General features: G+C 37.8%; 1 protein-coding gene across 1 annotated transcript; it reads right to left on the bottom strand.

Moving 5' to 3' along the window:
- Positions 1–70: 70 nt before the first annotated feature.
- On the bottom strand, positions 71–21,298 carry LOC116236528 (interleukin-1 receptor type 1-like). Its single transcript, XM_031605189.2, has 13 exons — positions 21,222–21,298; positions 19,876–19,950; positions 17,493–17,576; positions 16,192–16,258; positions 14,273–14,504; positions 12,021–12,210; positions 10,927–11,101; positions 9,824–9,889; positions 6,962–7,082; positions 5,973–6,118; positions 4,234–4,377; positions 3,321–3,485; positions 71–2,475 (listed from the first exon to the last, which is right to left on the bottom strand). Exons 3-13 carry the CDS (start codon positions 17,493–17,495, stop codon positions 2,117–2,119), a joined length of 1,668 nt encoding a protein of 555 aa, XP_031461049.2. The 5' UTR covers positions 17,496–17,576; positions 19,876–19,950; positions 21,222–21,298; the 3' UTR covers positions 71–2,116.
- Between the last annotated feature and the right edge of the window lie 892 nt (positions 21,299–22,190).

Raw genomic sequence — 22,190 nt, 5'->3', positions numbered from 1 at the left:
TGCCTTCTCTTGCAATTCTGTACTAGGACAATTATTAACACTAGAGCAAACAATCACAAAGGAGTTAGTGTACACAACTGCAGAGCTTTCTTTTTTTTTTTTTTTTTTTGCTTCCTTCATTCTTTCCATTCTCTCTCAATCTCTCTGCCTTAGGTATAACTACCTACCTATTTTGCAACTGTTACATAAGCCAGAACTTCACTTTAAGTTTATTAACCAGCTTTGTGCCTTTTCCATACCCACACACCATTAGCAGATCTGTCATATTGTTTCCTCAAGAACACTGGCAATTGGTCATTATACCTACATTTTAAAAATCACAAGAACAGTTCAATACTTATCTTCCCAGAACATTTTTGTTTGTTTGTTTTTAAAAAGGAACTAATAGTTGAAAGCCACTAGCAGCAAAATGAAGCAATGCCTGTGTATGATAACTTGAACCACAGGTTAGTTTCCAGATAGCATACAGTTCAAACTCTGAAATTTTCTAAGTTTGTTCACAAGGACCAGCTATGCTTATACTTAGACTACACAGTTCACTTGTAAGAGATAAACACTGAAGCTTCCATACAAAACTAAATCTCTAACTTAAAAGTGGAAACTTGAGCAGAAAATGAAAAGCACAGGTAGTTTAACTCTCACATCTCTTATTCCTGTAAATCTTCTTTCTACAAACATGACACTAAAGAGATTTGATGATTTCTCTAAAAACAAACAATCCCCCTTCAAGAGAATCTATCATTAAAAACTGCATCACCGTCCACACAAGTGTCAGCTTCGAAGTTAATAAATCCATGTTGTACATAAAGTTGCCAAAAAATGCAGAAGTAAGAAATAGGGAAAGAAAAAGCATTCAGCATCCACAATAAGTTTTAACAACTTCCATTCCCAAACAACCGTCTGAAAGCTGTGACTCCAGTGTAAAACCACTGGACTCCAGCCTTCTCTCTCTGGGCAACAGTGTTATTTCAGCTCTATTTTCTAAATGCACATAGAGCTACCAAGCATGACCACTCTATCGTTTTTCCTTTTCCACTGCACAGTGACCCTTCCAGGAATTATAAACTCACTGATGTGGGAGAACAGAAAAGCATCTCTGCCACATTAGTCTGTTCAGGTAGCTTAAGCTTTCAGAGCTGACAAATGCTGGAGCCAGCGCCCTGGCTGGGAACTGGAGGGGAAACATGCTCACTTCCAGCATCAGCAACACATGGGGACAACCCAGCTTTGTAGTCTGTGTCCTGAAGCACCTTTGGTCCCTGAGATGTCAGGGACAAAGCCAACAATTCTCTAGTCTGCATGAGAGAATCTGTCATGAGCTTGTAGCTCCACATGGTAATAAAGGACAAATATACTAAGGCACTTAACAAGATAAAAGTCCTCTGGACATTAAACATTTTAAGATTAGGAACAACAATACAGTGATAATTTTAATGATGTCTGAATAGCATAAGGGGCCGAAAACCATGCAGTTCTTTAAATGTAAGATAGATCAGGAAAGAGAATTTACTCTTTGTCAAGTTGAATAGCATTCTGGGGAAGTTGGGATTGTCTCTTACCTTTTCTCTTGGGTGACAGCACACAGATGCACTAACAATGATGGAATTATCTTTGAGCAAAATGAACAAAGTAGCAAATAAACTTCATGTTTTAAAATTCATGTCATTTCATAAAACAACAAAAATAAAAATCACTTACCAGCATCAACCAAGTCCATTATATAACATCACAATTACAATTAATTTATACAGTTTCCTTCATACTCATCCTTTAATTGTAGAAAGTATTTTTCTGGGGTTTTCTTAATGTTTAAGAAAATGTTAAAATGTTTTAGAAAATCACAGTGCAATTCTTGGAAGAGTTCTTAAGTACTTCCTAAAGGTTTCCATGCCATCACTGTGCTGTTGATGACACTTCAAGACATTCTAATGTTGTGGTCAGAAGAAAATATGATTCACGTCTGTAGATAAAGTTGTAGTACCTTCAATCCAGAAAGTTTGGGTGAAATTGTTTGTGCAAAACAGATAAATATGACCTTCTATCAGTCCATCACCAATTACATAAACTTTGTCAGTCACTGTCATTTTTCTGTTGTTGCTTGGGAAGAATTCAAGTCTTATGGTGACAAATGAAATCCTGATGAAGATCCATGTTTTCTGGAGGGCATGTGGTAACGCACTTTTTTCCAGAACCTTGTACTTGCTGAGTGTGACCTTTCCGAGAAGTCCCCGTTCCATCGGATAGCTCCATACTTTTGCTTAACATATTTGATGGATTCTGGCATGTTTGCATAATCTTCTATTTTTTCAAGTTCAATCAGAATTATTTTTATGCCATCCTGGATAAGAGCATTATACACAGCAAGATGTTTTTCAGATGCATCTTCTAGAATACCATAACATGATGGTTCTGGTACTAAGATAATTATTACTCTTCTACTTTGATGGATTTTTTCATCAGTAATACTGATCACAGCTGCAGAGAGAAAAAAAGTTGAGCAAAATTAATTATAGAATTGAATCATAGAATGGCCTGTTTCAACCCATCTAGTTTCAACCCCCCTGCTATGTGCAGGGTCACCAACCACCAGACCAGGCTGCCCAGAGCCACATCCAGCCTGGCCTTGAATGCCTCCAGGGATGGGGCATCCACAACCTCCTTGGGCAACCTGTCCCACTGTGACACTACCCTCTGTGTGAAAAGCTACCTTCTAATAACTAACCTAAACCTCCCCTGTCTCAGTTTAAAACCATTCCCCATTGTCCTATCACTATCCATCCGTAAAAACAGCTGTTGCCCCTCCTGTTCATATTGCTCTCTTCATATAGTGGAAGGCCACAATGAGGTCTTCTCGGAGCCTTCTCTTTTCCAAGCTAAACAAGCCCAGTTCCCTCAATCTTTTTTCATAGAAGCTCCAGCTATTAAGATGGTGCCCATACATTCCAACTGCTTTGTTTACTGTTTGATATTTGAGCCAAAACACTTTAAATCATAAATAGGGACAGGATAAGTGTGTGCAAGGTGCATTAGCTGTCAAGAGTAGATTTGGCCAAAACAACACAATCTGACCACATGAGAATAGATGTTCAGAAGTTCTGCATAAAAAGAGCAACCAAAACCATAGACCTAGATAAAGCTATGACCTTTTCACATTAATAGCTTGTTCTGATATGCAAATTTTTGTTACATGCAAATGGAAGACAAAGAAGATAATGGTCCACGGAAAGACGTTGAAAGACCCCTGTTCCTGAGTTATATTTGCAGCTTACTTCAGCCACCTATGAGAAAACTTCAGTATTATTTGTTTTCAGACAGCTCACCTTCTCCTGCTAAATCATTCCTCCCAAATATAAAGAGGTTATATCCACACTGTCTTTCTAAGACTTCTGGCAGTATCTTCAGAGCAAAAATATCTGATGAGTACAAGCAGCTCTCTCTGTTCTTTGGATATAGAACATAAGCATCATAGATCTTTCCATCTGAAACTAGAGAATGAGCAATAAGAATAATATACTTTTAAAAAAGGATTCCAAAGACATAAACAAAAAAAATATTGCTAAGTTCTGTTTCCTCCCCCACTTGACACATTACTCTGGGTTCTAATCTTACTATTATCTAAGCATGCATAATTATATTGAGCCTGATACATTTGTAGAAATGGGACTCAAGAATTCACTATGCTGGATCTAAACAGGCAAGAGATCTGTAAATTAAATATATTTGAGTATTCTTATTCAACCCTAAATTAAAAAAAAAAAAATCATTACCACTGAATTATCTAGAAAATAGCTGTTGCAATCGGACAATTGAGTGCTTTAGAATTCCAGCAGCCATATAAGTATTAGATCATTCTTGTAACCAAAACACAACCACATAGATGCAAAAACAAAATACTGGGCAAATTTCAAGAGCAGAAGCACATTTAGTATGTCAGAAAATGCAACTTCATAAAGACCAGACATAAAAGACTTCACAGAAGTCCCAATGAACATCAATATATCTAGTAGTATTTTCTGTTTCCCTACTGATGTAGTTGTTCTCAGGTGTTTGGAAATGGCCCATATTTCAGCACACTGCTCTTACAGACAGCACACCATTCAATGTTATTCTGAATGCTAAGACACGACAGAGAGCAAAATCATGAGAAATTACCAGTCACACTCCACGGACACAATCTGCTCCATGCAACACACAGCACTCTAAAAGTACACCTGGACTGCTACATAAACATACCTTTTTTACCCAGAAAAGGATGGCAGGAGCTCCGATACCAAAGCACAATATCGATTTTAAAGATCTTGTAGATAATGAGTATAAGAAATAATAAAAATACCGAAGAAATTCCTCCTCCAATCAAGTAACCCCGAATGTTCTGAACTGCAGTAAAACATGGAATAAAAGGAGAAAAAAAAAAAAAGAAAGAAAATAGAGTTATAGATGAGAAACAGAAAAAGAAAAGAAATATTAAAAACTGTCTTTTTTCAAATATTGTTTAGTCAATAAGGGACTGAAAAAGTAGAAAATACAATGAATGACAAAACTGAAATATTTTCATGCATGCTTTTTACAAATACTGTCATTTGATGTGTCAGATTTTATCTTTCAGAGAAAAGGTACATTAAGAGTGGGACAAAAGAAGCTTCTCTCAGCCAATACACCAAAATACTAATGTATATCTCAGTGTTATACTACAGTGAGAGTTCTAGTACAAAATTTGATCAGTCAGAAAGCAAGGAAGTCAGAGATGGCTTCCTGACTATGCTGCTTTCTCCAGACTGAGCACCCAAAGATCCACCACTGAGCATCCTACTTTGCCGTCTTCAATAGATCAAAAAACAAGAAGTAAGAAAAAAAAAAATCACACCCACAAACAATTCCACAAACTACAATTTCTAGTTGATGCACATTTGAAAAATTCTGAGGTTAATTGCTACCCTGACAATCTTAGTTTACAGTAAGCAAATAATTTGTTTATACTTCTGTAGCAAGCTAGTGCTCTGATCCATTATCAGTCAACTATTGTTTACAGTGTTGCCAGTTTGAAAATAACCTCTGTCAAAGGATTGGCTCACAGTTGACCAAGTCAGCTTTGCCACTCAGCAGACCAGATAATTTTCCATAGCTAAATCAAAAAATAAGTGGTCGCTTATTAAATCTGGTAGTTTGCTTTTCTGTGCATCTGTTCTCAACTACAAAGAATAAAATTCTTGAGCGTTGAATCTGTGGTTTTACAAGCTCATTTAATCTTTAGCATAAGGTTTATATACTAAAAAGAAAGATTTCAGACTAGTCAGCAACAGATCAATCGTATCCTGTCTCTGAGCCGACTACAACTTATCCAACAAACAGCTGGATGCTCCCAGTCAACATGCATGAGTCTAGAAGGTGGTAACAAAGCACATGCATCAGTAACCCCATAATCTTTCCAAACAAACTATTTCATAGCTCCACTATCATCATTAAGATTTTTTCCTATTATCTAAACAACTTTTTCTTATCCTGGCAATCTGAGCCCATTCGTTGTTAGAGAAAGTTAGAACAACCAGATCCACAGATGTATTTGTTTTATTTTAAGGCATAGTTCCATTCTTATTTATGTCTCCTCTTGGTTCTCTAAGAGAATTGGCCATTTTCACTGCTCTTCTGCACACACTATCTCCTCTGATCCACGTGCCAGTGTGCAAAATGAAGCACAATATTCTGCCAAGGACTCACATTTGCTTCAATGTAATTTAAATATTTCAGTGATTTTTCCCAAACACCAAACAAGAGAAAGCAAAGCACATTCCAAGTGATATTTCTTTAAACTTATTGTGAAAAGGAATATGAGAGAAAGATGCCACAAAGAAAGATACTGAATTGTACTGCTTGCTTAGCACAAAGGTACAGTTTTAGCTACAAGTAATGTGGTGTCAAACTAATTGGGAAGTAATCATCAATGACGATAATTTTATCAAGATGGGGCAGCTTACCTGGGTGTTCCAATTTGATGTATGATGTAAATTCTTGAGAATCATAAAAGAAGTGGCAGAAAAATTTATAAGTATAATCCTTTAATTTCACTTCTGAAATGTTAAATTTTGTTCCAGACACAGCAATCCCATGAGGCATTCCCTCTCTTTTGTTGGGGGGAAAAAAAATAAGAATTAGAAAAGAAGCATCAACAGAAACTGGAATCAAATAAAAAAAACATTTTAAAAACAGTATTCAACATGACACTATCCAGTTTTTGCACTGATGATGGAGACAGCAGGGCTTCTGCATGAGTCTGAAATGGACAGTAGAAAAAACCCCTCCATCCTTCTCTACACTTAGTTATAAGAATTATGGTTAGTGGCAGTGGTTGATGTGATGATAAGACACACAGCATACCCACAATTTGCTACAGTATAGATTAGTCACTCAGAAACAAAGATCCTTCTCTTTTGGAAGAAATCACTATGTTTTTCTGGTTTAATTTGTTCTTAATTTACTTAAATGAAAAAAAATATATAACCCTAAATATTCTCCAACAAGGTCTTCTCTGTGCATTTCAAAATCAACAGCTATATCTGTACTTGAAAACAGATCAACTTAACAAATAAAAATAAACAGAGTGATTTATTTTTTTGGCCTTAAAATATCTTTCATTCTCACATTAATGATAGAGGACAAGATGTAATCTATTAGTAGAAGGGCTGCATAAAAACAAATACATAAATAAGCCTTACAAAATGATATATTTCATAACAACTTTCTAAAGACCTGCATATAGTTGCTTCATTCCATTTGTGTTTTTAAGAAATTGCTTATATTTTTCAAATCAAGCATTAAGGATATAATGTACCTGATGCAGTTTTCTAATCATTCTTTGAATGACTACTGCCATTAACTACTAGTCAACTTTACAGCGAACTTACCACAAATTATTACCAATTGCATCACCCAGAAATACACTTAAGTTCAATGTATAAGAACTTACTCATAAAACTGTTCCCTGTAGGTGCTGTCAAAGCTATCAACATCTTCATCATTAACTTGCCAGTATGGAAGCAAGCCATACACACCACTTGACACATTGCATTCCATGACTACATGAGAGCCTACAAAGCAAAACAAAAAATTAAATACAGCAATTGAAAGTCTTGTAACAAAAGCAGATTCAAGTGTTAAGGGAACAGCTGGAAAAAGAGGGGTAAGGAAAAACCCACTTACCTTACAAAAAGCAGAGTCCATAAAACTCATCCATTTCTACTCCACTGTTGAGTGTCTCCAATCTGGATGTGAATTCCACCCTAAATGTAGGTATCTGAATGTTCATGTCTACATGTGAACTAAATATCTAATCTAGTAAAGGAGTTCACCTCCACTGGAGTCTGCTATTGGAATGGATACCTGAGCCTTTCCATCTGAATGGCTCTCCAGACTCCTCTGACTACACTCAAAGATCTCTCAGGCTCAAATCAGTTGCCTGTATACAGTGTGATAACATTTCAAGAGCATCTTTACAGTGCTGGTAGATAATACTCCAGATCTTCAGGAAACGTGCACAGCTGGAGTAGTCAGTTCATCCAAAACAGCACTAGACATCTATGTATAGGCAACTGAATTAAGTCCTTATTAATAACAGCACAAGCTGAAGTCCTTAAGTCGTATGTGGTACCCATGGGTAGGTACCTATGACCTGGAGCTGCATCCTATTCTTAGTGACCATGCATATCTACATCAGATCAGAGTATTTTGGCCAACACTGTCCACTGGAACAGTTTCTGATTACACTCACACTCTGCTTTCAGAGCAGAGTTCACCCATCTGTAAGTTCCTTTGCCATCAAGAATCCAGATCTTACAATATGAGTATCATACAGTAACATTAAGAAAGCAAGTCAAGTTGCAGAATGTATATATTGCCAATGTACCTCAAACAGTTCCATTTACAAGAACGGAAGCATCTCTCATGGAGTCCTTTCCTTCTTTATTTTACCAACAGAAGTTACGTAATGATCTCAGGGTTTCATTTCCTAGAACCACAGATCTAGACGCTTCCATCAAAGGACAGCCTCTATCGAAAGCATGCATGTGAACTAAAGGTTTATTCCAAAGTAATTACTAGAACAGGGTTTACATAAAATTCACAGATTCTCTTCAATCATCTCCCTCCAGAATAGAGTTTGCCCAAAGAAACCCCTTCCTTTAAAGGTCTCCTGTCATCAAGAAACATTTATTTTGTGTTAATTCTTCAGCCACAATAAACCCACTTTGTGGGTGAAGGCCTTGTGTTTCCCTTTAGTCCCATGCATGGCTGCTTTCTCAGTGTCTATGAAGTAATTAAAGCTGGGTCTGGATGCCTTAGATCAGTTCAGATGAACAATAATGTAACAGCAAGTTTTAATCAACAATGTTCAAGCTTTGCCAAATTTGGACCCAAATGCTCATCTGAAACGTAGTCGTCTAAACAAAAAGTCACAGGTGACCCATAACGAATCTTAATATAAGCCAAGAATAACAGGCAGCCCCTGGAATGACAGTTACTTGATCTTCCATTTTCTCAGTACTATCAAAGGATTAAAAAAATCCTTTGTGCATTCAGTAAACTAAAATGCCTTTTAAGGGCCTGTGCTGATCAGATCCCTAATAGTGGTTTGACTGCCATCAGTGTGATGTATCTAAGATTAATCCATAATTCTCTGGCCTTGGTTCCCACATGGTGCTAGAGCCCCAGCACCACCTTTCCTCTGGGCTCCTTTAATGAACTAACTGCTAATATTTTTATTAGCAGTTATAATTGCTTCCTCAAAACAGTGCCAGACACGTTAGACCTCTGCACTAGGAAATTGCAACAGCCACTCACATTTCTCCAAGATCAGTTAAAGCCCTTTTTAATCAAAGATTTTTATTGGAAACAGTTCTTCTTGGTACAAAATGATTTTTAAAAAATTCACAGTTCATACAGTTTCAAAACTCATTCTTCTAGGCTAGACCAGTACAACACATTTATTATATATGGTGCAATCTAAACATGTATAGGTCTTCTTAGGAAAAGACTCGCCTACTACACTCTTAGCTCATTGACTCACAGAGTAACTGATGTTGGGCAGGACCTCAGTATGTTTCTAGTCTAGTTTCCTGTTCAAAGCAGGGGCAGCTATGAAATCAGCCCAGGCTACTCGAGTGCTTTATCCAAACAGGTTTTGAAATCTCCAAGGACAGAGAATGCACAGCTTCTCTGGGCAAATCCACTGCCTGGCTGTCTTCATTGGGAAAAAGTTAGCCCTTGTATCCAGTCAGAATCTCTTTTGTTTAAGAAATTTCTAAGATTAACAGTATCTGGGATGTCCATGAACTAAGATTTCAATACTTCACAAAAGATCAGTATCCAAAATCTTTTAATTCCCTAGATGGGCATCAGGAAAATCATCTGGAAAATCTATTTTCCAGAGAGAGTAGAGAGATAGGAAACATACAGGATGAGAAAAGCTACTGAAAATGGTCAACTGGTAAATATCCTAACATGTTGCACACACATCACCATATTTTCAATGATATTGAAGATATGCCAAGACAGAGGCAGTGAGAAGCAGTACAAAGGATAGATTGCCATAATCAAATGTAGACACATCCAACCTGACATTGCTGGTCAAGAGACTCCAATCTTAAGTGCACTCTGTTATTCTATCTGCAAACTACTTGCAGGAAATCACATTCAGTCATCTACCCTCCTCAATGCACATGTCTACATACCAGTCTTGCAGAAATCAGCTGAACTATTAATATATTATTTCAGAAAGGTAGGGAGTTTATCTGTTAACTAAGTTTTAACGATTTCTTAAATATTTACTACTTACCAAGTTCCACTTCAATTGTATTGTTGTTTGGATAAATAAACTCTGGTCTCATTTTCAGTGGACTTTCTGAAAGAAAATAAATAAATAAATAAAATCTCTGGGTAATACAAGTTTCACAACTTACTCTAACTGAAAGTTTTGCAATGTTTTTGTTTTATTGTGTGGTTCTATTGTAGCACCATATCTACTGCCAGTTTCAAATTTCCAGTAGAAAATCTCTAATGAGATTTGCTACACTCCAACTATATTATTCTTTTAGCTTCCAAGACAGAATATTTCAGTTTACCTTACAATTTTTTTTTTTAAGCCTTAAATTCAGTGGAAATTTATATAGATGTAATACAAAATCACATAACAGAAACAAGATCAAAAATAATGCAATGAACTTTGTTAGAGAGATAGATAAGGAAGAGAAAGAGGAATTATCACAATGACTCAATCTTCTAGGTTGGATGAGTATTTGTTTAAGTAAGAGTTAACAAGCACACACTTAAACTGGGATAGAATTGTATTGTTTTGCAATAATACAGAGACTCATTGTTATCAAGCTACTGCTCTTGTATTCTCTATCTAACCTTACATTGAGTCAGTACTCTTAGAAGATGGACAATATAGCTCTAGCCAACTTTTCTGAAAGGACTGTCATGGTAGAGATCATGTCACCATTAAAGCTGTCTACAAAAACAAACGGACCAGCAGGTCAGTTCTGCTGTCCTGATCTCAATAAAAATTACTCGTTTGGTTTTGGTTTAATGGTTGTTTACATGGTTGGTTTTTTTTTTGTTTGTTTGTTTGTTTTGTGTTTTTTTTTTTTTGCAGAACAAAACCACCATCCCAGTAACCACTGTTTCTTTCTATTCCTAACCCCCGATTTCTCATTTCCCTATGACAATTCTTTCTCAAAAGCCATGTTTCAAGGGTAGCAATATGCATTATTGCACTTTAATCGCTGCATTCAAGGAAAAACTGATTTAAAGAAAATTTGCAGCCCTAATCCCACAGAGCTGAAAAGTCATGCCAAATTGCTTATGCCTGTATACAAATAACTTACAAATAAATAGAAAAAAAAAAAAAAAGAGAGAATAAAACTTCTGTGTAGTTACCTTTAACCTCCAGATTCATGGTGCGTGAAACATTATATTGTTTTCCCATGAATGTATATACCATACGACATGTGTAGTTTCCTTTGTCTTGTAGAGTAACATTGAGGATCAATATGGCATTTTCACGCTCTGCCAAAACAAGTCGCTTGTCTTCAAGAAATCCAGACTTACACTCCTAAAAGTATCAAAAATACCTGTGATTTAGGAGGACTTATCACGCAAATGGACTAAAAGTCATTACATTTGTAGCAGAATTTAGAGAATGCGTGCCTACATTTCTACTTCACTGAGATGAAATTGAGCTTTTGTAGCAATGACTCATGATGTTGGGTGTATTGTTACTTCTGTGGCAATGGCAAATGCGGTGAGAAATTCCTTTCTTTTCCACGACCTATAAACACTTTAGAATCGCTTCATCTCAAAAAAGCCTTGATGCTGCACGTGTTCATTTTATTTCAAATATAATACACAGGCCCATATACATACTTGAAAGCCAGCATCAAAATTAAGAGTTGAACTGCTCTAGAAATTTACCTCAACATGAAAAAAAGCTACACCTTTCCGAGTCTGCATAGTCTACAGAATATTTTGCTGGATTTAGAGCAAGAGGCATAAGAATACTATGCCATAATCAATATATTGATGACCCTGCACATAACAGGGGGGGTTGAAACTAGATCATCATTATGGTCCTTTTCAACCTAGGCCATTCTATGATTCTATGATAGTGGCCTATGATAGTAGCCTAATATTCAGAGAAACTGAAATAGCTATGCAAAGCCCAGTATTTAAAGAAACACAAGTTTTTAAACTCATCACCTCCATACCTTACCTACCAACTTATTAGTTACATCAACTGCAAATTTCACAAATCAACAAACAAAAGCAACACACATATGGGACTCTGATAGAACTTACAGCCTAAATGTTGATATATTGTCTTTTTAAATATGTATCTCTTTTTAACTGTGGCAAAATAGATGCCATATTGAAACTGTAAACTTTTTCTTTCTAAAGCTTCAATTCACAGTTACTTCATAGCACACTCTAAAAAGAATATTTCCTTCTATATCTTAAATAGATATGTACAATACCTTATACCAGTGTATTTCAGGATTAATATTGTCTTCATCTTTAAAGTTTTCTAGATCAGGACATATAATCTTTCCAGCATTTGCACTCTTCACTATTTGGTCATACTTCATTTCTCCATTAAAACACAAACCATTATCATTCTTAAAGACTTTTAAATTTATAATTTTTTGTTTAGAGCGGTTAAGACTCCTGTAATGAGAAGAGCAAACAAGTCAGGTCATTAACAGCACAGCTTCTGTTTCCAGCAAGTCAAGAAATTTATAGAGAAGAGATTTTAGGACTTAAAGGGACTTAAGTGTCTTCACCAGCTTTGCCTCTATCACTATTGCTACAGTCTCTCCAGCTCTTGGACATTACCCTCAGTTCCTCCCTCACTTTCTGTTCCAGGTCAAGAGAGATGGGAATAACCTCTTATGCTGTGTAGTGAACTGAAGTGAAATCTGCTCTAGAAGTTTCACCAGAAGAGAATTCAGAACTTCTCACAGCTGACACTGTGGAGCCCCGAGCAGCAACCTAGCATTTTTGTTTTCAGCTCTATCTTTGCCCATACACATTAATGCAGGGTCACCCAAACCATAACTGCTCTGGAACACTTTCAGTCTCAGCTGAACTCAAAGCAAACAGAAGAAGAAAATGGGTTGATCTCACTGATGATAATCTTTGAAGGGGCAAAGGATAACTTCCAGCACAAGAGAGACAAAGCATTTGAATACGACGTACACCAAGGTACAATACCAACATGAAACCACTTCTGACTGAGAGCTCACAGAACACTGACAGGAATTTGTGGTATCAAAGCTCTGCAGAAGATGTGGTACTACAAGACAGGAATCTGAGACAGAAATAAAGAAATAGCCATTATTAATTTCTGCTCATTTTTCATTTCTTCATGGCATGCTAAGTGAGATGTTTTCAGAAGAAACATACATATTTTCACAGACTTGGCTACAACTTTGGTATGCTGCACCTTGATGAGTTTTAAGATTAAATCTTAAATGCATGATGCACAAAACATAGCCTACAGTTAATACAAGTGAGCTTTACTATATGTTTTTTGGCATGCTGCTATTACACAAGCCAAACTTAGGAGGTAAAATGCCCAAGAAAACACAAAGCAAGCATGGCTAAATTAAATCTATGTTTATCATATATCTAGTTAGCTTTGAAATGGTTGATTTCTTCCCTATTTCAATTTTGGATTCATTTCTGAATCTAAAGCAAGAAGTTGCAATAGCCTGTGACCTGTGCCTACACTGAAAGTTCTTCTTTATCAGCGTTACTACACTGACATCCTAAATCCCTTCAACATAACTGGTGTGCTGTATGCACAGCAGTACATGTAACAACAAACTAGTAAGACAAGATTTGGGTCACCTGAAAAGATTTGCATTTGTTGTTCTTGGTGTGATGTGGCAAGACCATGAACAAAAAAAATCCAATTTCTGTGTGCCTTGTTGGCATTAATTTCCTGTTCAGCACACAGTGGATTTCAGCCCCCGTAAGATTTGACCACCTGAAGCGGAAATTTCCAGTGCGCTAATTGAAAGGAATCTATTTCTTTTCTTTCTTCTCTATGCACTTAAATCTTTTTTAACAATGCTGGGGACACAATATTCTCACTATCTTTAAAGATGTCTAGTACACTGCTTTGCTCTTCATATGCATTCTCATTTTTGACAAATAGCGTTTGTAATTTTTTATAATAAGACGTAAGGATGGTTTTCTGCTTCTCAATTTGTAAATTCCCCAAAGGATGTCCCCAGAATTGCAAAGCTATCCAGGTAGTCTGTATGCGTTGATAGTCTGTAACATACAGAGTTTGCTATTCATAGCTCCTTCTTCCGTTTAATCACGTTCAATGACAAAATTAAAATGTTATTCTGATCTGCCTCTATCAAACAGCCATATGAACACAGGAAGAGCTGAAGGAGTTAAGACTTTTTACAGTGACCTTACACTTCTGCCAAGACAAACAATGAAAACAAATAGGGAAAAAAAAAAATCCACACCATGGTCAATATTATTGTCCTTTAACATCAGAAGTTTCCTGTACAAAACACTTCTGCAATGCCAAATTCAACACATTTGGAAGAAAAAAGACAGCACACCAAAAAGCGTGGTCAAGACATTGCTTTTAACTAATCTAAGATCACTTTCCTAAAAAAAAAAAAAGAATCATCATCTGTACTTTGAAGTCCCACTGATATTACTACACTGTAAGCATTAGTAATCCATTTGTTTCACTCCTTACCTTACTTCACATTCATAAAGTCCAGAATCTTCAAGTGTTGCAGGAATAAACCAAAGCAAGCCTTTCCTCTGATGGATCCTGGCATGTCTCTCCGTGGTTATCGGTGTATTACTACCATTTTTATACCAGGTCAGATTGTAATCAGAGTGAAGCATTGGTAATGTAATTACTGGGCAACTGATAGCTGTAGGTTCTCCAACAAGAACAAAGTAATTACAAATAACACATTCTTCTATTAAAAAAAAAAAAAAAAAAAAAAAAAAAGAGAGAGAGAGAGAGAGAAAGAAAGAAAACTTACTAATGCCTTTAATCTTATATTTTTAAGAAGTATTAATATCCATACACCCATTTCAATTTAAAATAATTAAATTTTCCATAATTATTTACCATTAAAATGTTGGAAGGCTACTGTTTTTATCTCCTCAGTACCTTCTGGTTGAACAAGCACATACTTTACAAAGCTTAGGTCAAAACTTCTCTTAGTTACCATAGTCAGCAATAGTCACAAAGCAAACTATGATATATGAAGATACGTGGAATTTGCCAGGCAATACAAGCTTCACATCCTCCACATCCTTCCTATTTCAGCATGATAGCACTTGTGTAGAATTACCAGACTCTTATAGATACTGCCTACAAAAGACAGTGCAAATGGTAGCAGCATGGAACTCTACACACTACTCTGGCCATTACGACTGTAAAGCCAAAAACAAATAAGGGGGAAGGGGAGGGGGGGGGGGGAAGGAGAAAAAAAAAGAAAAGAGTCTGACCTGAAGCACAAGCACAAGACTATATGGAATTAGGTCAAGATCTCCACATAAATAAAATTAAGTCTGTGAACCAACACGTAATACAAACTAAATTTGAAGAGATGAGGTTTTTAGATTAGGAAATCTTGACTGTGATACATTATTTCCTTACTGTATTTGCAATTTCTCTCATCTCTGTCCAGAGCACCATCCTTTATAATTATGGCTGTGTAACAAGTTGACATTACACAATTGTGTGTCTTAATAAGGAGTTTCTAAACATCAGTTTAAAAATACAATACAGGAGGAAAGAACGACAAATACTGCAAGAAGTCATCAAGAAGTCTATATGCTTAATTTTTTTTTTTTTTTTTAGAAAATACCCATTTCTCAGAGTCAGCCAGTTGGCCATGAAGCACATTTTAAAAGCTTCTGAATATCTGCATATATATGCAACACTGAATTCCTAGGGGGAGGGGGTGGAAGAAAAAAAAACAATAACAATAACAATACAAAAACCCACTGGGGGGATTTCAATAAATTTGCAATTTATTTTGCAAATCTTGCTGAATGATGATGTAAATCCAAAGCTCATCTAATGATTTTTTTTTAAAAAAAGTCTTCAGTAATTTTCCTACCTTAACAACATCTTGCCACCTAATTCAAATAGTTTCCTAGAGAGCTGTTTCCCTTAATATTAGCCTGCTTATGCCAAGAACAGCAAGATAAACACCATTCATTTATGTAGTCTAAACCCTACTGAGAACTTAAAACTACCATTAAAATATTATAATAGTAATTGCAAATTACCAATTAATTGACCTCCACCAGTCTATTCTCAGGGCAAGAGATACAACACAACTCTTAAAGAAGGCATTTAAAAGCTAATGCGAATTCAAGGAAGCTAGTTTCTTCACACTTTCTTTAAAGGAATTAGGGAGAAGCTACTCAAAGCCTCAGTACTCTGAATTTATGCCAGCCTGTTCTAACCACCCCCAGCACAACTTCAATCCAAGAAGAAACATTTGGAATATTTTCAGTATGCTAAAACAAAAACAAATACTAAATACAGTATTTTCCCTCAGTAACTCTTCTCTACTACACATAGTCAACTTGTGTCTTTTAGGCTTTCTTTTTAAAATAGTAATTTCAAAAACACATCTGACTTACCAGCACTGAACAAAGGTATGACTAGAATTAGATGACCAATAAGCAAAAATGTAGATGTCATCTTATGCTGTAAGGCAAAATTATTTTCCGTTAGTACGGTGAGAGCGTTCCAAGCTGCACTGTCATCTGCCCCCCACATTACTCCTTAAAAATTGAGGACAAGCATTAGTCATCTTGGAGAGGGTAAAATGGGTTTGGCCATTTAACCCCAGCCTTGGAAAATTTCAGCTGCTGGAATAGTCGGTGCCTGCAAAAGGCTGCTGAGTTTCCAGCTTTACACTACAGCTTCCAATTTTCTACTGGAAAAACTCTTGTATAAAAGTGTATTTTTCATTGCCAGCAGGTTAAAGCCCCCCAAAAACATTTCACATAAATGAAATTATGCTTGCATACAGCAATATTAACGTATAATTTAGATAACAAGATTAACTAAGCTCTTCCTCTCTCCACACATTTACAAAACACACAACTGCAGATACATAAGGTTTCATTCTTCAAACTGTGCTTGTGCAGTTGAGACAGCACTACTTTTGACAGTAGGTGAACTTGTAGTCTTTTGCTGGAGAACGAACACACTGTAACTCCAAGGCAAGCAAAAATTTAAATTTGTGTCTAAGGGTGACAACGTTACCAAATGTGTAAACTGTGGCTAACATGAATTGCTGTGGTTACTAAAAACAGCAAAACTTTCAAGACATCTCAGGTCTCTGCAGCTTCCCCTAACAGTGGCAAGACTGAATAGAAACCACTGCCCTTGTATCCTAGAACTGGTTTCCACGAAACCTTTGTATCTTAACCAAGTTCTCTCTTTGCTTTTTTCTTGGCAAATGTCATCAGAGACCTTCCCAAAACATCTACTGACAGACAGCTTGAAAACATTTAACCCCTTTCATTTCTGACATAGCTTTCTGCAGGTTAAGATCTGCTTATAGCTGTCGTGCCTTTCCTACATGACTACACTGCACACTGTTCCCTCTAGTATTAAAATAATCTGGTTTCCCATGTAACAGATATTGCAAACTGTAATGAACACAGGTGCCAGTCTTCTACTCAGCTAGAACTGGCTTGGAAGAAGAGAAGACATTCTCTGAAAAATACACACTGCTCTGAATTACTTTTATACCCACTGTAGTTCATCATAGCAGCAAATAAGCCACGCTAGCTACTTCTTTCAGAACATTTCACATACAGAGGTGCTGGGGCAGTAGGATAGGACACATGGAGCAGAGTGCAACATTGGAATATAACTGTTTCCAAGTATTTACTTGTTTTGGACAGTATATCTGAAAAAGCACTCATACCATAGCCTTTATTTAGTTGCCTTGTATGTGGTTTTCCTGTAACTTGTCAAAGAGCTGATCATAATTCTTGCAGCTTTGGTTTACCTGTAAAAATGAGAAGGGAAAAAAAGGATTGTATGAAACACACGATTTGGACAACAGTATGAACATGCAGAGCCAGTCTTTTTCTACAGACATCCTAAATATAAAAGCAACTACTTCATTGTATCTGTAGTGGAGACACAAAAGAGCACCAACAAAACCTGCAGTAAAGATTGACCAAAAATTCTATAAAGGACGTCTGGAGAATATTTTTTACACCAAAAAATGAAGATGACATTACACATAAGTCAACACGAGCAGCAAAGCCAGACATAACCAGCCACTATTTAAGATTAATTTGACCACTAAAAGGAAATGATGCCTAAATTTAGGGTAAGAATAACCAAGTTACTATTACTCTATGCTAGAGATCAAGTCTTTAAAGTAGCTCTATTCTTTACAAACTCCCTCCCCACCAGTTCAAATACAGCAAAAGTGAATCTTTGAAATCCTGAAAAGAAGCAAAGACAACTACAGTTTTTGTAGTTGAAATACCAGAAAATATGCAGAGCTATTCTATTCTGGCTAGCATGGTTTCAAGTGAACCATGGTTCACACAAGGTTCTTACAAACATTCCTTCTCAAGCAGAACATACAGTGAAACATTATCTAAAACCACTCATGCGAAATAGCAAACTTTGTTTAAAGAAAACAGTCATTAGTTCACATACCTATTGATTAACCCTGTACTGTCTTCTAACTGTCTCAGCAATAAGCTGCTGTGATAGGGCTGCAGAGACTCAGTCTCACTTACGTAGAGAGAGCACCAGCTTTACTGCCTGCGTACTTAGTTTGAAGTACTCTTTCAGTTCAAGATCTGCTGAGCTCAAAGGAAACATGTACACATAGTCTTTAAGAAAAAAGGAGAAAAAACAACACCCACTCACCCACCAATCACATTTGTGGTTTGATCTACTAAAAAAGATAAGTTTTGATTTCCGAGTTACTTTTCTATCTTCTCATAGTTGAAATATAACTTATTACTTCTCTTTCAATTTTCTAAAATTAGCATCTTGAAAACAGAAAATATGTGGACCTAGCTTAGGATACTGACTTACTGTTTTTTTTACAGGACATCTCTCTTCACAGAGCCTCCCTTTTACTTGCCTTACTCTAAATGCTGTAAGAACAGTTCTTAAAGACATTGGGCTCTTAAGTCTGCATGTAGCAAGATTAGTAAAATTGTCCTGCAGGAAGCTTTTTAAAAGACATAACTGTATCTTTATTTTCCACATTTTAAGATTTTCTTCCAAAGGCCAATACAATGACAAAACATTCAAGACAGCTTAGGAAGCATCTAGCCCCTACAGTTATTAGCACTTTGCTATTATTTTAAGTGGCTTTCAATATTGATCACTACCTACATTCCTTATAGTTTAAAATATAAGTGGCTCACAGACCAGAAGCAAGGTGTGTTTATGGCTATTTCTGTGCTTCTGAGTTTAAAGTGGATGGCTGCACCTTGAAGAAGAGGAAACACTGTAGCTACACATGGATTTGGACACTAGGTGAAGGGCTGTAGCCTTAACCCTGTTACTGCCAGGGGGACTCTCAGTCAATAAGTCATGAAGAAAAAAGACTGGAATTGTAATTTACAGCAATTGATCAGCATCTCAGCAGACAGCATAACAGCCTGAAGGTGTAAAATGCCTCAATTTTGCACCATATCTAAGTGAGTGAACTTTTTAAATAAAGCTTTTATTAAAGCTGACATCCAACCTAAATCTTCCCTTGTCCTGAACACTCACTCAGAAAGATGCACAAGCACCCTCTGAAAGAGGACCTGGATGGCCACTGTGGTGGTCTGGTTCTTTATAGTGATGACCACAAATGTTAGCCCTTCACTGCCTCCTTTTCAGACAATTCTGCAAGTTACAGTACTACAGAAAACCCATGCTTGTAAGTATAAGACCAGTACTCAGCAGATTTTGTTTAATTCAAGTGAAGTCACCCCAATCAAAGAATGCCCACAAAGCGGTTTGCAGCTGTTACATCCCTGTAAGCCAACTTCCTGTTCAGCTCTGAGAAAAGCACTAGCTACTGTACATCTAGATTCTAAACAAGATGTCCATTGCGCATACTGCCTCACCTTTCACCACGACATGCGGGGGAGAGAATGAGGGAAAAAAGAAAAGATGGATATCTGTAGATGTATGGAACCAGCCATCAGTGAATCTGAGCACAACCAAAAGATGCTTGTGCACAGATTTCCACTGCACATTAAGATAGAGTCAATGAGAGCATCTAAATCACCTTGAATGAAGCGATCTATATCAGTATTCAAAGAAATTGAAAACGGTACCTCCTTTCAGCATCAAGTAGAAGGAGCTCATTTTGCAGTCAAAGCTTCTAACAGTATTCTGTATCATTTCAGCTCCTGTCAATATAAAGCAATGTGAAAATATTTAAATCCAGAGTAAATTACGACTTTTTCACTGTCGCTTTCAGAGAACAGTTAAGAGCTATTTCAATGGTCCAGAAGGGCTCATAGAGATAAAAAATACAAATATAGAAGATAAGGGATGCAGGATAATATAAAAATTAATGCGTTATTCTCAGGGGGAAAAAAAAATAAAGTTTATTTAAAAAGTAATTTAAGTAATTTTCAGGGATTGACTTAAAATTATCTAAATTAGGAATCACATGATAAAACAATTTTTGTGCAAAGCCTTATGTCAATTTTGCAGTTTTTAATGCATTCTGATTTCACAATTGCTATGAAAGAAGAGTGTTCATTTAGCAACTCTAAGTCTCTTTTGAGAGTCTAAGCACGTACAAGCGGTCCAAGTCAAACAAGCCCGAAGTTACCGAGCTCAGGAAGAACAAAGCCAACAAACAGCATTTTCCAGAAGTCCCTGATGAAATTCCCCAAACTTAAAGAGCTGTTTCTGGAAAGAACCATAAGCATTTCTTCAACTCAAGAGCTGACAACTGCTAACTCAGTCCTACCGAGCTGTGACTGTAGACAGAACGGTCTGGGCTGTGAAGCAGCAGCTCTCGGGCTCTGCTGCAGAGTTCTGCAGGCTGCTCTGCCAGGGCACCGCTTTCACCCACCAAAGCGTGAAGGAGGCAAGAAGCTCTCGATTTAACAGTAATAACAAATTATAAAAGCCTTTGCTTGATCACAGTTATGCAATAAGCCGTTTCTGCAGTGTTTTACCACATCAAGATTTGCACCAAGCTTTGTCCTGCTTCCTGCTCTAAGAACTTCTAAAAGAAGCGTGGCTGAGCTGTGAGTTCCCACACTTTTCCCCTATACACCGCACTTTCTACCCGCTTTTGTATATTCCCATACATAGTGAAGAAGCCAAAGGAAAATAACTCGTAAGAAAGCGTCACAAAACCTAGAAAACCAGCGGACGCGCAGAGATTTTGTGGGACTGGGCAAACACAGCCCAAAGCACTCCTGAAAGCAGCAGAAAGCTCTCCTGAAGGGCACCCAGCGTTCAGCCTATCTACCGAGGAGCCTCGGGATCAGCCCGCCCCGCCTCCAGCCCACGCCGCACAACGCGGGGCACACGGGAGACCCTCGGGAAAGAAAGGCCTTCCCTGCCCACGCAGCCCTCCGTGGCGGCGCGGCAAACAGCCGTAGCCCCGTGGAGCCCGCGGCACCGCATCCTCCCCCCCTACGCCGCAGCCCTTCCTCACCTCCGTCCGTGCCCCGAGCCCCAGCGGTCGCCCCGGCCCCTGCCGCACCGCGAGCGGGCAGCAGCCCCCGCCCCGCCCGGCTGCGCACCGGAGCTTCGCCCCGCCCAGAGGCCGCCTCTCGGCCGGCGGAGCCCCGCGGCGGGTGCGGGAGCGGCGGGCTGCGGAGCTGAGTGGCTTTGCCGGCGCGACACCGTCAGGCTTGGAGGGGTTGGCTTCAGCTCTGAGTGTTTTCCTTCGGGCTGCCCTCAGGGCTTCTGGCAAGCCGTGACCGCGAAGATCTCGCTAAGGCTTCTGACCTGCTCCGGTCACCGGTCCAGCTACCCAGCTGCATCGCGTCCACGGTGAAAAGGGCACAACACACCTGAGTACACGGACTTCTGCTTGGGATTCCTCGGGGAACGAGTGTTCTGTGCAACCACTGTCTTAAAACGTGGTGACCTGATGTAGCTCAGCTTTGCTATTCAGAGCTTTGTTTGCTTTCTGTCTGATAAGTTGTCTCATTTGACCACCTGTCTCTACCACTGTATTGGGGTGTCAGCTTCTCCAGTTCAAACAATAGTTTCTTCCTTCTGGATTTAGCTGGTAACTTCACACTGTTCTCATTCGTTGGTTTGATGATGACATTAAGCATATTCAAACATTTAAAAAAATGTAAATTTTTCCAGAGAAGGAGAAGTTTCTCTGCAATTTCTTCCTTGCCCATACTCTTCAATTCAGTGCCGTCTCCTCCCTGAATTTGCTTTTGCCTCCTTCATTTTGATTCTAACTCTTGGTCACTCCTCAAAGACATGTCTGGTGGGTACTTGAAGTGGTTGACTATTCCCACCTCTGCTTTTATTCAAACCTTCTGAAGATCCATAGGCATTAACTACATTTACATTCTAGATGATTTAAGCATACTTTTTAATATGAATTATAAACAGACAATGTAAGAAGAAGCTTCCCTTTGGGGTCTGAACAATTCCCAAA

Source organism: Phasianus colchicus, chromosome 1 (assembly GCF_987193195.1).
Source record: "Phasianus colchicus chromosome 1, bPhaCol1.hap1.1, whole genome shotgun sequence".
NCBI classification, from domain to species: domain Eukaryota; kingdom Metazoa; phylum Chordata; class Aves; order Galliformes; family Phasianidae; genus Phasianus; species Phasianus colchicus.
The sequence above is the reverse complement of the archived record's forward strand: the minus strand, read 5'-3'. Positions and strand labels throughout refer to the sequence as shown.

Bases quoted from the DNA above. Each gene is read 5' to 3' on its own strand.
- LOC116236528 (XM_031605189.2), bottom strand. The intron at 6,119-6,961 runs GTAAGTTCTTAT...CCCCAACAAAAG, and splicing joins TACAGGGAACAGTTTTATGA to AGAGGGAATGCCTCATGGGA. The intron at 4,378-5,972 runs GTAAGCTGCCCC...GTTTTACTGCAG, and splicing joins CATCAAATTGGAACACCCAG to TTCAGAACATTCGGGGTTAC.